General features: G+C 44.7%; 1 protein-coding gene across 3 annotated transcripts in view; it reads right to left on the bottom strand.

Moving 5' to 3' along the window:
• The window catches only part of prdm10 (PR/SET domain 10), a 220558-nt gene that overhangs the window by 16909 nt on the left and 190432 nt on the right, over positions 1-13217 (bottom strand). For 2 of the 3 annotated variants that reach the window (XM_033049823.1, XM_033049824.1), the window contains 4 exons: positions 11559-11759; positions 8514-8675; positions 7511-7687; positions 1817-1957 (listed from right to left, as the gene is read on the bottom strand). In XM_033049823.1, coding sequence (XP_032905714.1) covers positions 1817-1957; positions 7511-7687; positions 8514-8675; positions 11559-11759 — 681 coding nt within the window. The remainder of the gene's footprint in view (positions 1-1816; positions 1958-7510; positions 7688-8513; positions 8676-11558; positions 11760-13217) is intronic. The other variant, XM_033049825.1, reaches the window with a different exon arrangement.

The raw sequence follows: 13217 nt of genomic DNA, 5'->3' as shown, positions 1-13217 counted from the left end.
TGCCTTTTATGAGCAAGGAGACAACATGAGCTGTCCCTCATTCTTCTGGTACCTCACTCATGGTCAACAAAGATACAACAGTCTCCATCAGAGCCTCACCAATCTCCTCCTTTGCTTCCCTTAGCACCCTGAGATAGTTTCAGTCGGGCCCTGGGGATTTATCAACCCTACTGTATGCCAGTATTTCCAATACCTTCTTCTTCCTGATACTGATGTTCCCCAGAATATCACGATACCCCTCCCTGATTTATCCCACCTCCATGGCCTTCTCCCTGGTGATGAGAAGTATTCATTTATGAACAAAACACCAAGTGTCAGTGCAACTCAGTGGGTCAGGCAGCAGTCTGAAGAAGGGTTCTGACCCAGAACGTCACCTGTCCATTCTCTCCACAGATGCTGCCTGACCCGCTGCTTTCTTCCATTACTTTGTGTTTTGCTCAATTCCACCTTCTGCAGTTCCTTGCGTATTCATTTACATCCTCGCTCATAACCCCTGGCTCCACACATGGAGCGGGGACCTACCTGTTCTGTCCCAACCTGCTTCTATTATACTTATAGAATACTATTTGCTAAGTCATTTCATGTCCCCTATGTTGTTTCTGTTTTCTCCTATATCCCCTATAAACTTCAGGTTTCTCATTCAATACCAATTCCCCACAACAGACTTCCTACTTTTTCCTGTCAAATCTTTCATATCCTTTGTAAATCAAGGTTCCCTAAACTTACCATCTTTGCTTCTGACCCTTACAGGGACAATGCTGACTCTGAACTCTTTCACTTCTCCTACCTGTCCAGTCTCACACATTTGGAATTCATCGTCCTCAGTTTTCAGCCCCATCTCGAGTGACAATCGTATCTTTTTCCATGACCACCTAACTATGACCAGTATTCTCAAAGACTGACAGACACTTCTCTCACATGCACATTCTAATTTGCCAAGAGAAGATCTAGTTCAGTCCCCTCCGTGGAAAGACACTATACACTGCTTCAAAAACCCTCCAGGATGCATTTTACAAATCCCACCCCATCTCAGGCTCTTGTACAAAAGGTAACCTCAGTTAATTTTGGGGAAACTAAAATCTCCAAATCCTACTTGCTTTAATGCCTTGCCATCATCTGTCTACAGATCTGATTAATTTAGTTTAGAGACACAGAGCCGAAACAGGCCCTTTGATCCCCGCATATTAACAATATGCTACACACACTAGGGACAATTTTTACATTTACCAAGCCAATTAACCTACAAACCTGTACGTCTTTGAAGTGTGGGAGGAAACCGAAGATTTCGGAGAAAACCCACGCAGGTCACGGATGGAACATAAAACTCCGTACAGACAGCACCCGTAGTCGGGATCGAACCTGGGTCTCCGGCGTTGCATTCGCTGTAAGGCAGTAACTCTACCGTTGCGCCACCGTGCTGCCCACTTCTAATTGTTACTGACTACTGGTATAACTGTATAAAATTAGCCCTTTTCTTTGTAAATATAAAACATAAAGCCTCACTGATGGTTTCCTGCTCCAGTTCTACCATGATGATCAGCAGTACAAGACTCCTCCTCTTTTGTTCCAAGCAATTATACCCCCTGATTACTGAGCTGCCTGTCCTGTGCTTCCTTTAACTAAATGAAACCTTGAGAACAGGAATACAATAGATCTTATGGGAGTGACACTCCCAAATCGGATCTCTCAAGAGATTTCCCAGAGACAGGCTTGGGATGAGTGTGCTGTGATATACTGTGGACACTCTGCAGAGGACAGACGAGGCATGCTGAGGCTAGGTGGAGAGTCAGACGCTTTGCACGGTGTGATCAGTTACCTGGGCAGCAGAGGTGGGCATGGTGCTGGACTGCTCAGTAACCTGGACGTGCTGGACCTGGATGGCATGTTGTGCAAAGCCGTGTGGGTCGTGCAGCTGGCTGACATCCACTGTGGAATGCTGATTCTGGTGTGAGGGCGCCTGCAATCAGAGAGTACGGGAGGAGGTGTAAACCACAACAGCAGCACAGCACGCCATCACCAGGCAAAATACAGTTTTATTCAACCCATCTTCTGACTTCTGACATATGTTTAGAAAGATACTGACCTATTCTAGTCCCGCTCTCACTTCTGCCTTGATATTTGTACTCAGGGTGTAGTATTAGACCAGATTAAGAGCTAAATCCTGACACTGCAATCTTTAGCAGCACTCACTTGGCAGTAATGTGGTCAGGAACCTCACTTGGTGCGGTCTCCTATCCTCCATTGAACCCCATCACCCGAGTAGCAACTTGTGTAGGAAGGAACTGCAGATAGACACAAAATGCTGGAGAAACTCAGCGAGTCAAGGCAGCATCTCTGGAGAGAAAGAATAGGTGACGTTTTGGGTCGCGACCCTTCGGGAACCTCTCAGTCTACCTGAATAACAACTGCCCCACTGACTATAATAAATGGGATCTCTGACGGAGGTGTGAAGCGCAAGTTACCCATGAAATCCAAAATATCCAAATTAGCAAGAACTAAAACCATGGGATTTATTGCTGTGGTGCAAGGCTGCAACTTGCAGTCAAGAGCCTGAGGAACAACACACCATCCTATGGGGAGCAGACTCGGAGGCCAAAGGAACAGAGGTCAGTGTGGGAGTGGGCTGGAGAATTAAACTGGCTGGCTCACTTGTGAACTGAACGAACAGGTTTCACAAAACAGCCACTCCATCGATATTTTCCCCCAACAGTGACCACCACACCATAAGCAATGATAAGAGTATATAATGCAAGCACCTCTATGCATACGTCAACTGCCCACTGTCAGCTGCAACACCACTAATACATCACAGTCTCAACTCTGTCATGAGACTATTGTCATCGACTCTGCTCCTCCCTCCCTCCACTACACCTTCTCTGCAATTGGTTTCATTTCTCACTTTCCCTGTTTTTGATGCCTATTTGCTGGTATAATTGGTCACAGGAGCAGGAAATGTAAAGAGCACTGCTCATTCGGTGATGGCACAGTGATGTACAGTTCATCATTCTGAAGGTTGCCCTGTGATGAGCTGTAAAGGAGGGATCACCAGGAAGCTGCGGCGAGACTCCTGCAGTTACTGCCTGACACGTAATGCTGCAAAAGACATTGCCCTTCATGTGGCAAGTTTACCAAGGTCATGGAAATCCACATCCAAGATTCAGAACTTGCTCACTGCCAAATACAGTAGTTTTCATTTAATTTAGAGTAACGGCGTGGAAATGGACCCTTCGACCCACCAAGTCTATGCCGACCACTAGTTCTACATTATCCTACTTTCACCCATTCCCTGCATACTCGGGGGAATTAACAGTGGGGAATTAACCCATAAACCTGCATGGAGCAAACCGCAGCACCCGGATAAAACCTACATGGTCACAGGGAGAATGTGCAAACTCCACACAGACAGCACCAGAGGTCAGGATCAAACTCAAGTCTCCGGAGCTGCTAGGCAAATGTGCCGCCCAAAAATACTACACATTGGAGCTCTCAGGCCTGAGGTTGAGTTCAACTCACATCAACTCAGGTTTAAGGTGAAAGGAATGAGTTTTAAAGCGGAATCAAGGGGTATGTTTTTGACACAGAATGGTTGATATCGGGAACTGACTGCCAGAGGTGGTAGTGGAGTCAAATGTACTCACTACACGTAACAGACATGTAAATAACCATATAATAACCATATAACAATTACAGCACGGAAACAGGCCATCTCGACCCTTCTAGTCCGTGCCGAACACGTAATCTCCCCTAGTCCCATATACCTGCGCTCAGACCATAACCCTCCATTCCTTTCCCGTCCATATAACTATCCAATTTATTTTTAAATGATAAAAACGAACCTGCCTCCACCACCTTCACTGGAAGCTCATTCCACACAGCCACCACTCTCTGAGTAAAGAAGTTCCCCCTCATGTTACCCCTAAATTTCAGTCCCTTAATTCTCAAGTCATGTCCCCTTGTTTGAATCTTCCCTACTCTCAGTGGGAAAAGCTTATCCACGTCAACTCTGTCTATCCCTCTCATCATTTTAAAGACCTCTATCAAGTCCCCCCTTAACCTTCTGCGCTCCAAAGAATAAAGCCCTAACTTGTTCAACCTTTCTCTGTAACTTAGTTGCTGAAACCCAGGCAACATTCTAGTAAATCTCCTCTGTACTCTCTCTATTTTGTTGACATCCTTCCTATAATTAGGCGACCAAAATTGTACACCATACTCCAGAATTGGCCTCACCAATGCCTTGTACAATTTTAACATTACATCCCAACTTCTATACTCAATGCTCTGATTTATAAAGGCCAGCACACCAAAAGCTTTCTTTACCACCCTATCTACATGAGATTCCACTTTCAGGGAACTGTGCACAGTTATTCCCAGATCCCTCTGTTCACCTGCATTCTTCAATTCCCTACCATTTACAATGTACGTCCTATTTTGATTTGTCCTGCCAAGATGTAGCACCTCACACTTATCAGCATTAAACTCCATCTGCCATCTTTCAGCCCGCTCTTCCAACTGGCATAAATCACTCTGTAGACTTTAAAATCTACTTCATTATCCACAACCCCACCTATCTAAGTATCATCTACATACTTACTAATCCAATTTACCACACCATCATCCAGATCATTGATGTACATGCCAAACAACAGTGGACCCAACACAGATCCCTGTGGCACCCCACTAGTCACTGGCCTCCAACCTGACAAACAACCATCCACCATTACTCTCTGGCATCTCCCATTCAGCCACTGTTGAATCCATCTTGCTACTCCACCATTAATACCCAACCATTGAACCTTCTTAACCAACCTTCCATGAGGAACCTTGTCAAAGGCCTTACTGAAGTCCATATATACAACATCCACTGCTTTACCCTCATCAATTTCCCGAGTAACCTCTTCAAAAAATTCAAGAAGATTAGCCAAACATGACCTTCCAGGCACAAATCCATGTTGACTGTTCCTAATCAGACCCTGTTTATCCAGATGCTTATATATATAATCTCTAAGTATCCTTTCCATTAATTTGCCCACCACTGACGTCAAACTAACAGGTCTATAATTGCTAGGTTTACTCTTAGACCCCTTTTTAAACAATGGAACAACATGCGCAGTACGCCAATCCTCCGGCACTATTCCCGTTTCTAATGACATTTGAAATATTTCTGTCATAGCCCCTGCTATTTCTACACTAACTTCCCTCAATGTCCTAGGGAATATCCTGTCCGAACCTGGAGACTTATCCACTTTTAAATTTCTCAAAAGTGTCAGTACTTCCTCTTCTTTGAATCTCATAGTTTCCATAGCTACTCTACTTGTTTCCCTTACCTCACATAATTCAATATCCTTCTCCTTGGTGAATACCGAAGAAAATAAATTGTTCAATATCTCCCCCATCTCTTTTGGCTCTGCAGATAGCTGTCCACTCTGACTCTCTAATGGACCAATTTTATCCCTCGTTATCCTTTTGCTATTAATATAGCTGTAGAAACCCTTTGGGTTTACTTTCACCTTACTTGCCAAAGCAACCTCATATCTTCTTTTAGCTTTCTCATTTACTCCATGCTGCCTATAATTATTGTAGATCTCCCTCTTTTTCCGAACCAAGTGTCCAATTTCCCTTGAAAACCATGGCTCTTTCCAATTTTTACTATTTCCTTTCAACCGAACAGGGACATAAAGATTCTGTACTCTTAAAATTTCACCTTTAAATGTACTCCATTTCTCTTCCACATCTTTCCCATAAAACAAACTGTCCCAATTTACTCCTTTTAAATCCTTTCGCATCTCCTCAAAGTTAGCCTTTCTCCAAACAAAAATCTCAACCCTAGGTCCAGTTCTGACCCTCTCCATAATTATATTGAAACTAATGGTATTGTGATCACTGGTCCCGAACTTTTCCCAACGCATACCTCTGCCACCTGACCCGTCTCATTTCCTAACAGGAGGTCCAGCACCGCCCCTTCTCTAGTAGGTACTTCTATGTATTGCTGCAAAAAACTATCCTGCACACATTTTACAAACTCCAACCCATCCAGCCCATTTAAAGAATGTGTTTCCCAGTCTATGTGTGGAAAATTGAAATCTCCCACAATCACTACCTTGTGCTTACTACTAATATCTGCAATCTCCTTACATATTTGCTCTTCCAATTCTCGCTCCCCATTTGGCGGTCTATAATACACCCCTATAAGTGTTGCTACCCCTTTCCCATTTCTCAGTTCCACCCAAATAGCCTCTCTAGACGAGCCCTCTAGTCTATCCTGCCAAAGCACTGCTGTAATATCTTCCCTGATAAGCAATGCAACACCTCCACCTCTTGCCCCTCCAATTCTATCACACCTGAAGCAACGAAATCCTGGAATATTTAGTTTCCAATCACAGCCCTCCTGCAACCGTGTTTCACTGATCGCCACAACATCATACTTCCAGGTGTCAATCCAGGCTCTAAGTTCATCCACCTTTCTTACAATGCTCCTAGCATTAAAATATACACATTTAAGAAACCCACCCTCTCTTATTCTCTGTTTATTGTCTTTTTCTTCTCTCTCCCCTACATTTTGAGTCAGAGTGCTACCATTCTCTGCCTCCTGCCTCACACACTGACTGCTAGCTTTCCCAATTTGAGTCCCTCCCCCCAACCATACTAGTTTAAAGTCTCCCCAGTAGCCTTTGCAAATCTCCCCGCCAGGATATTGGTCCCCCTCGAGTTCAAGTGCAAACCGTCCTTTCTGTACAGGTCGCACCTTCCCCAAAAGAGGTCCCAATGATCCAGAAACTTGAATCCATACCCACTGCACCAGTCCCTCATCCACTCATTTATCCTCCACCTCGCTCCATTCCTACTCTCACTGTCGCGTGGCACAGGCAGTAATCCTGAGATTGTTACCTTTGCAGTCCTTCTTCTTAGGCACGGCTTAGAAGGTTACAGACTCAATGTGAACACATTAGATTCATGTAGATAGGCAAAGACATTGGATGGATGTGGTGGGTGGAAGAACCCGTTTCTGTACAACTCTACCACTTGATACCAGTGCACTGGTGATTAAAACCTGCCACCATTCCACAACATGTACAGGACGATGGTTCCTGCTCCACACCGTTTGAATCTGACAGAATAACCCGTATATTTTCAGAGCTCCGATTTAGTTAAGCTTAGTTTAGAGATACATTCGACCCATTGAGTTCACGATGACTAGAGATCTCCACACACTAACGCTATCCTACGCACAAGGAACAATTTACGGAAACCAATGCGCCTACAAACCTGTACATCTTTGGAATGTGGGAGGAAACCAGAGCTCCCGGAGAAAACCCACGCAGGTCACGGGGAGAACGTACAAACTCCGTACAGAGAGCAGCCGTGTTCAGGATCCAAGCCGGGTCTTTGGCGTTGTGAGGCAGCAGCTCTACCTCTGCGCCACGTGCCGCAGTTTTGTCCGGAGTGCAGAACCTAGTCTTTAGTGCGGAGTTTTGTTCTCCTGTTTACTTTGATATAAAAATACGTGACCCACCTGTGCCACTTGTACCACCTGGAGCTGGATGTGCTGAGGCTGCTGTCCCTGAACTGGTTGGATGTGTTGCGAGACAGGAATGTACTGCACACGCTGATAATCCCCCTGAGCCGGCCGATAGTCCGTCGTTAGTGTCTGCGACAGCTCACTCATTGCCTGAGTCAGCAGATCCGTTGTCTGTGTGAAAGGTGAAAAGATGTGAGACTTGCAGCTCAGTACAGATATACAAATGGTGCAGGAAACAGCAGCACAACCATACGCACAGCGTTCAGACTATCCCCAGCACTCAGAGCATGAGTGGTATCAGTGGTGATTCAACATCACACACCTGCAAGCAGTCGGTGCTCCAGACACCAACAGACCACCTGCAGTACACCGGGTCAAGGTGGTTCACTCCACAGAGAGCGGTGAGTTTACCACCACATTACTGCAGGGGATCAAAGTGCCTATGATCCCACCACACACTCCATGGACCCACAACCATGGTATTAGTAGCTGGACCAGTCTTTACAGACACGTCCCCCGTGGTTACTATATTATCTTGGTTAGATAACCCTCTGATTTCCTGTTCGATGCTATCCCCTACATTATCACAACAGTTTGGACGCCTGGAGCTTTCCACCAGAGCTTTCTGTCTTCTGACGATTCTTAGCTGCAGACTGATTCTACATCCTGATTTTCTGTGTCCTTTCTCACCAGACCTCTGATTTCATCTCTCACTGACCACGCAGCATGTCCCCTCTGAACTACCGGGGATGTGAACCTGTGAAGATGGGCTGTGGGATCAAGAGCTCCGCTCAGTAATGCTAAGTGGAGAACCTGTGTGAGGAAAGGACATGGAGGGTATTGTTGGTGAAGGATGTCAGCATTTCCGCCCCAGGATATCTCTATTTCCCTAACCGGCTCAGTCTCTCACTGTGCCTCTTTCCCTCTCTCTCTCTGTCTCCTGGCCTCTCTAGGACACTGGCTGCTCCATCCCAGCTTCCTATCACTGAGTACTCACCACAATTGCATCTCCAGTGGTGCCATCCGTGCTGACCACGGTGGGGGCCGCGCTGATGACAGTGGCTACGATGGGTGTTTGTGCTGGCAGCGTCTGCAGTGCGTTTGGATTATCCTGCAGAACATCCGTGTGTTTTTTCCGGATATGTTGCACCATTTTTGCCTGGTGAGAGAACAGCCACATTTATTCTGAGAAGTGACCCACTCCTCACTATAACGCGTGAGTACTCTATCAGCTCCTGTGACGACAGTGGTGCATACATTCCTACATTGCCTCATGCCCCTACTTCTCTTGCAAATTGTGGATTTTCAAGCAGACATTACTGGAAGTTTTGTCTGAAGGTTAAGCTGCCATGCTATTTGGACAGATGTGTTCCTCATGATGTCCGAGTCCAATCTACCTCCCAAACCAACCAACTGGACACTTCTGATATTTGTGGGACCATGGCATGCACAACAGTCCGGCATATTCCTCTACAAAATAACAACATTTAAAACTGGTTCTTGGGCTCTGTTATCCTGATGATACGGTCTCTGTACAAATCCAATGTTCATTTTATATAGGAGGAATAAAGGAAAAATGCAAAAGAAAACATTGCAGGTGTCGGTGACACCAACTTGAACTCTAATTGTTGCGAGCCGGGATTATTGAATCAGGGGGATCTGGATGTTCCATCTTAAATTATGGACATACTGTAAAATGTACGGGTTAATATTGACACTTTATGTTATACTGACCTGGCCAGCTGTCATTAAGGATTAGTGAACTGCAAGGTTCCCCAGTTTCCTCACGCCTCTCAGTATCCTATCATATGTTGTGGTTTCCTTGCTTATTGTAGCACACACAAAGACATTATCTCACACTCTAACCCCATTTACACGTTTGGAGATGACACCGTCATAGTGGGCTGGATCATAAACAAAGATGAGTGGGAATACAGAAAGGAGAAAGAGCAGAGTAGCATGGTGTCAGGAAAAACATCTTCTGCCCCAGCATCAACAAAACAAAGAAGCTGTCATTGCCTTCAGGAAACAGTCTGTACCTCTGGTGCTGACCAACTATGATCAAGAGCTTCAAGTTCAAAGTGTAAATATCACCAACAGGTTGACCTGGTACAACCACATTCACACAATGGCCAAGTAAACATTACCAATATCTACAGATGCACTGCAGAAAGCATCCTATCAGGACGCATCACAGCTTGAGAGTATAAAAACACTGTCCAAGACTTCAAGAAATTGCAGCAAGTTGTGGATGTAACCCAGTCCCTCACACGGACCAGACTCTCCACCATTGAATCCATCGACACTTCACGCCACCACAGTAAAACAACTAACATAATCAAGGACCATTCACAGCCAGGTCATTCCGTCTTCTCCCGTCTCCCATTGAGCAGAAGTCACAAAAGCTTGAAACCATGTACCACAAGATTCAAGAAGAGTTTCTTTCCTGCTGCTATCGGTCCATTGAACAGACCTCTCATATACTAAGGATGAATCCCTGATCTTCTAATCTACCTTGTTGCTGCACTTCCACTTTTAAAAATAATCTGCACTTTCTCTGCAACTGCCATCTTCTGTACTTTGTTATTCTTCTCTTTTCCACTAGTACCTTGATGTAGTTATGCATGGTATGATTTGCCAGGATTACATGCAAACCAAGTTTCTCCACAGCATATCATTACACCTCTCCCCTTGGGAATACATTGCTGTTCCAAATGCTGGAATTCTGTACCCAACAACATGGTGTGAGTACATTCAGAGGGACTGCAGCAATTTAACAAAGCTTCTTACCACCACTCTCTGAAGAGTGTGTAAGAAGGATCTGCAGATGCTGGTTTAAACCGTAGACACAAAAAGCTGGAGTAACTCAGCAGGACAGGCAGCATCTCTAGAGAGAAGGAATGGGTGATGTTTCGAGTCGAGACCCTTCTTCATATCCTTCTCTGAAGAGTAATCAGCAATGCAGTGACATTAACAAATTATTTCAAAAATCCCATGTAATCTTATATACATATTTCATAAGTTAGACATAAACGCTGGAGAAACTTAGCGGCTTTTTTCTTCATAAACTAACTTAACATTTTCTTTTATGGACTTTGCAAATCTTTCAGACATTATTTGTATTATCGTTTCTCCTTGCCATTGTTTTTGTTTTGTATCCGAACGTATTGCCATTGGTAGTACTCCTCTATTGCTTCATTTTAATTTCAATGCCTATCATTCTTCAGAGTTATAGCTCCGGATTACTTCCTCGCCTCCACCCTTCAGGGAATGCTTAATTTGAAGTAATATTAATGGATTAATAATGTATCTAACCAGCTTGTCTTACTTTGCTCACACCGCCACGTGATAAACAGTTGCTATCAGAGTTAAGGCATCCTCTGGACTGATCTGTGCAGGAAAAATGTTCCTGATGTTGGGGGAGTCCAGAAGCAGGAGTCATAGTTTAAGAATAAGAGGTAGGCCATTTAGGACTGAGATGAGGAAAAACTTTTTCAGCCAGAGAGTTGTGAATTTGTAGAATTCTCTGCCACAGAAGGCAGTGGAAGCCAATTTGCTGAATTTTTGGAAGAGTTAGATTTAGCTCTGAGGGCTAACGGAATCAAGGGATATGGCGAGAAAGCGAGAATGGGGTACTGATTTTGGATGATCAGCCATGATTGTATTGAATGGCGGTGATGGTTCAAAGGGCCGAATGGTCTACTCCTGCACCTATTTTTTATGTTTCTATGATCTGCCTCTCTTTGGTATCGCCTCGGCGCAGAGGGAGAAGAGGAGGGAAGAGACAGTAACTCTAAGACTTTTGCCTCCATCACAGTGAGGAGGTGTTTGGTGAACTCACTGTGGTGGATGTTAATTTGTGTTTATTGTGTTTTGTTATTATTACATGTATGGCTGCAGGCAACAGCATTTCGTTCAGACCGAAAGGTCTGAATGACAAATAAAGGATTCAATTCAATTCAATTTGAAAGGATGCATCAGGCTACTATTTCGAGCAGTGAGTTGGTGCCATGGAGAGAGCTGGTTGAATGAGAGCACTCACCTTGCTGCTGTACTGTTTGCAGCAGTGTGGACAGCAGACGGGCAGCGTGGCGATGGTGCCCTTCAGTTGTGTGTGTGTGCTCAGCATCGGGTCTGGCTCCCCTGGAGCTGCCGGACGCAGCTTGCGAATACTCGGGGGCAGCTCTGCTCCAGGGTGGTTCTTCAAGATGTGGGCTTTCCGCTTGCTGGCACTCTTGTACACCTATTGCACAAATTATACATCAATGCCCCAGGTACAACCAATATTCACAACATTTCTACCATAACACACAGATAAACCCAACAACGTTCATTGTTAGATAGGTGGGAGATGAGTGAGCAGGACCCCATGCTGACTAGAGTAATCGTGCAGACTAGAGTAACTGTTCATGACTAGAGTAATTCTGCTGACTACAGTATCATAGAAACATAGAAAATAGGTGCAGGAGTAGGCCATTCGGCCCTTCGAGCCTGCACCGCCATTCAATATGATCATGGCTAATCATCCAACTCAGTATCCTGTACCTGCCTTCTCTCCATACCCCCTGATCCCTTTAGCCACAAGGGCCACATCTAACTCCCTCTTAAATATAGCCAATGAACTTTCTGGACACTGACTTGAGGAGGGAGGGGAAGAAAGGGGAAGATGGAGGAGGAGGAAGTGAAGTGGTGAGGAGCTGTCCAATTAGGTCAGACCAGGCTACTCCTTCACAGAATAGGAAGAGATTCCACTAAAATATATAACATTCTTACGGTATAATCTCATAGCGGTATCACTGTCTTTTAATAATTGAAAAAAGATCAAGAGAAACATTCTAACAAAGAAACACAGAATTGTTTAACTTCTTTACTTCACATTGACTACATGTTCAGTTGTTGACTATATTAAAAACCAAAATTTCATAAGTTGTAGGAGCAAAATTAGGTCATTCGTCCCATCATCTGCTCTGGCATTCAATCATGGCTGATCCATCTTTCCCTCTCAGCCCCATTCTTCTCCCCGTAACCTCTGACACCCTTACTAATCAAGAATCTGTCAATCTGCACTGTACCCATTGACTTGGGCTCCACAGCTGTCTGTAACAATTAATTCCACAGATTCACCACCCTCAGACTAACAGAATTCCTCCTCATCTCCTTCCTAAAGGGATGTCCTTTTATTCTGACGCTATTGCCTCTGGTCCTAGACTCTTCCACGAGTGGAAACATCCGCTCGATATCCACTCTATCCAGGCCTTTCATTATTCGGAAAGTTTCAATGACGTTCCCCCTCATCCTAAACTCCAAAGAGCACAAGCACAGTGCCATCAAATGCTCTTCATATGTTAACCCAATCATCCCAGAGATAATTCTCGTAAACCTCCACTGGACCCTCTCCAACGCCAGCACATCATTCCTCAGATATGAAGCCCAAAACTGCTCACAATACTCCAAATGTGGTCTGACCAGTCCTTATAGAATTGGTAAGAGTTATAAATACGGAAGGGCAGAATATGGGAAAGTGGAATTAATAAATGGCGGAGCACGCGTGAAGAGTTGAACCATCCACCTCGGATCCACCTTCCTCTATTCATTACCTCCACAAATCTACGCCAAGATCCTGACAAGTCAGACCCAGTACTGTTGCAATACTCCAGATCAAAGCTTTTATTCTTAAATGTTCAAAGGGCCTTCCTTGCTT

The sequence above is a fragment of the Amblyraja radiata genome, chromosome 33, assembly GCF_010909765.2.
Source record: "Amblyraja radiata isolate CabotCenter1 chromosome 33, sAmbRad1.1.pri, whole genome shotgun sequence".
Lineage (NCBI taxonomy): Eukaryota > Metazoa > Chordata > Chondrichthyes > Rajiformes > Rajidae > Amblyraja > Amblyraja radiata.
The sequence above is the reverse complement of the archived record's forward strand: the minus strand, read 5'-3'. Positions and strand labels throughout refer to the sequence as shown.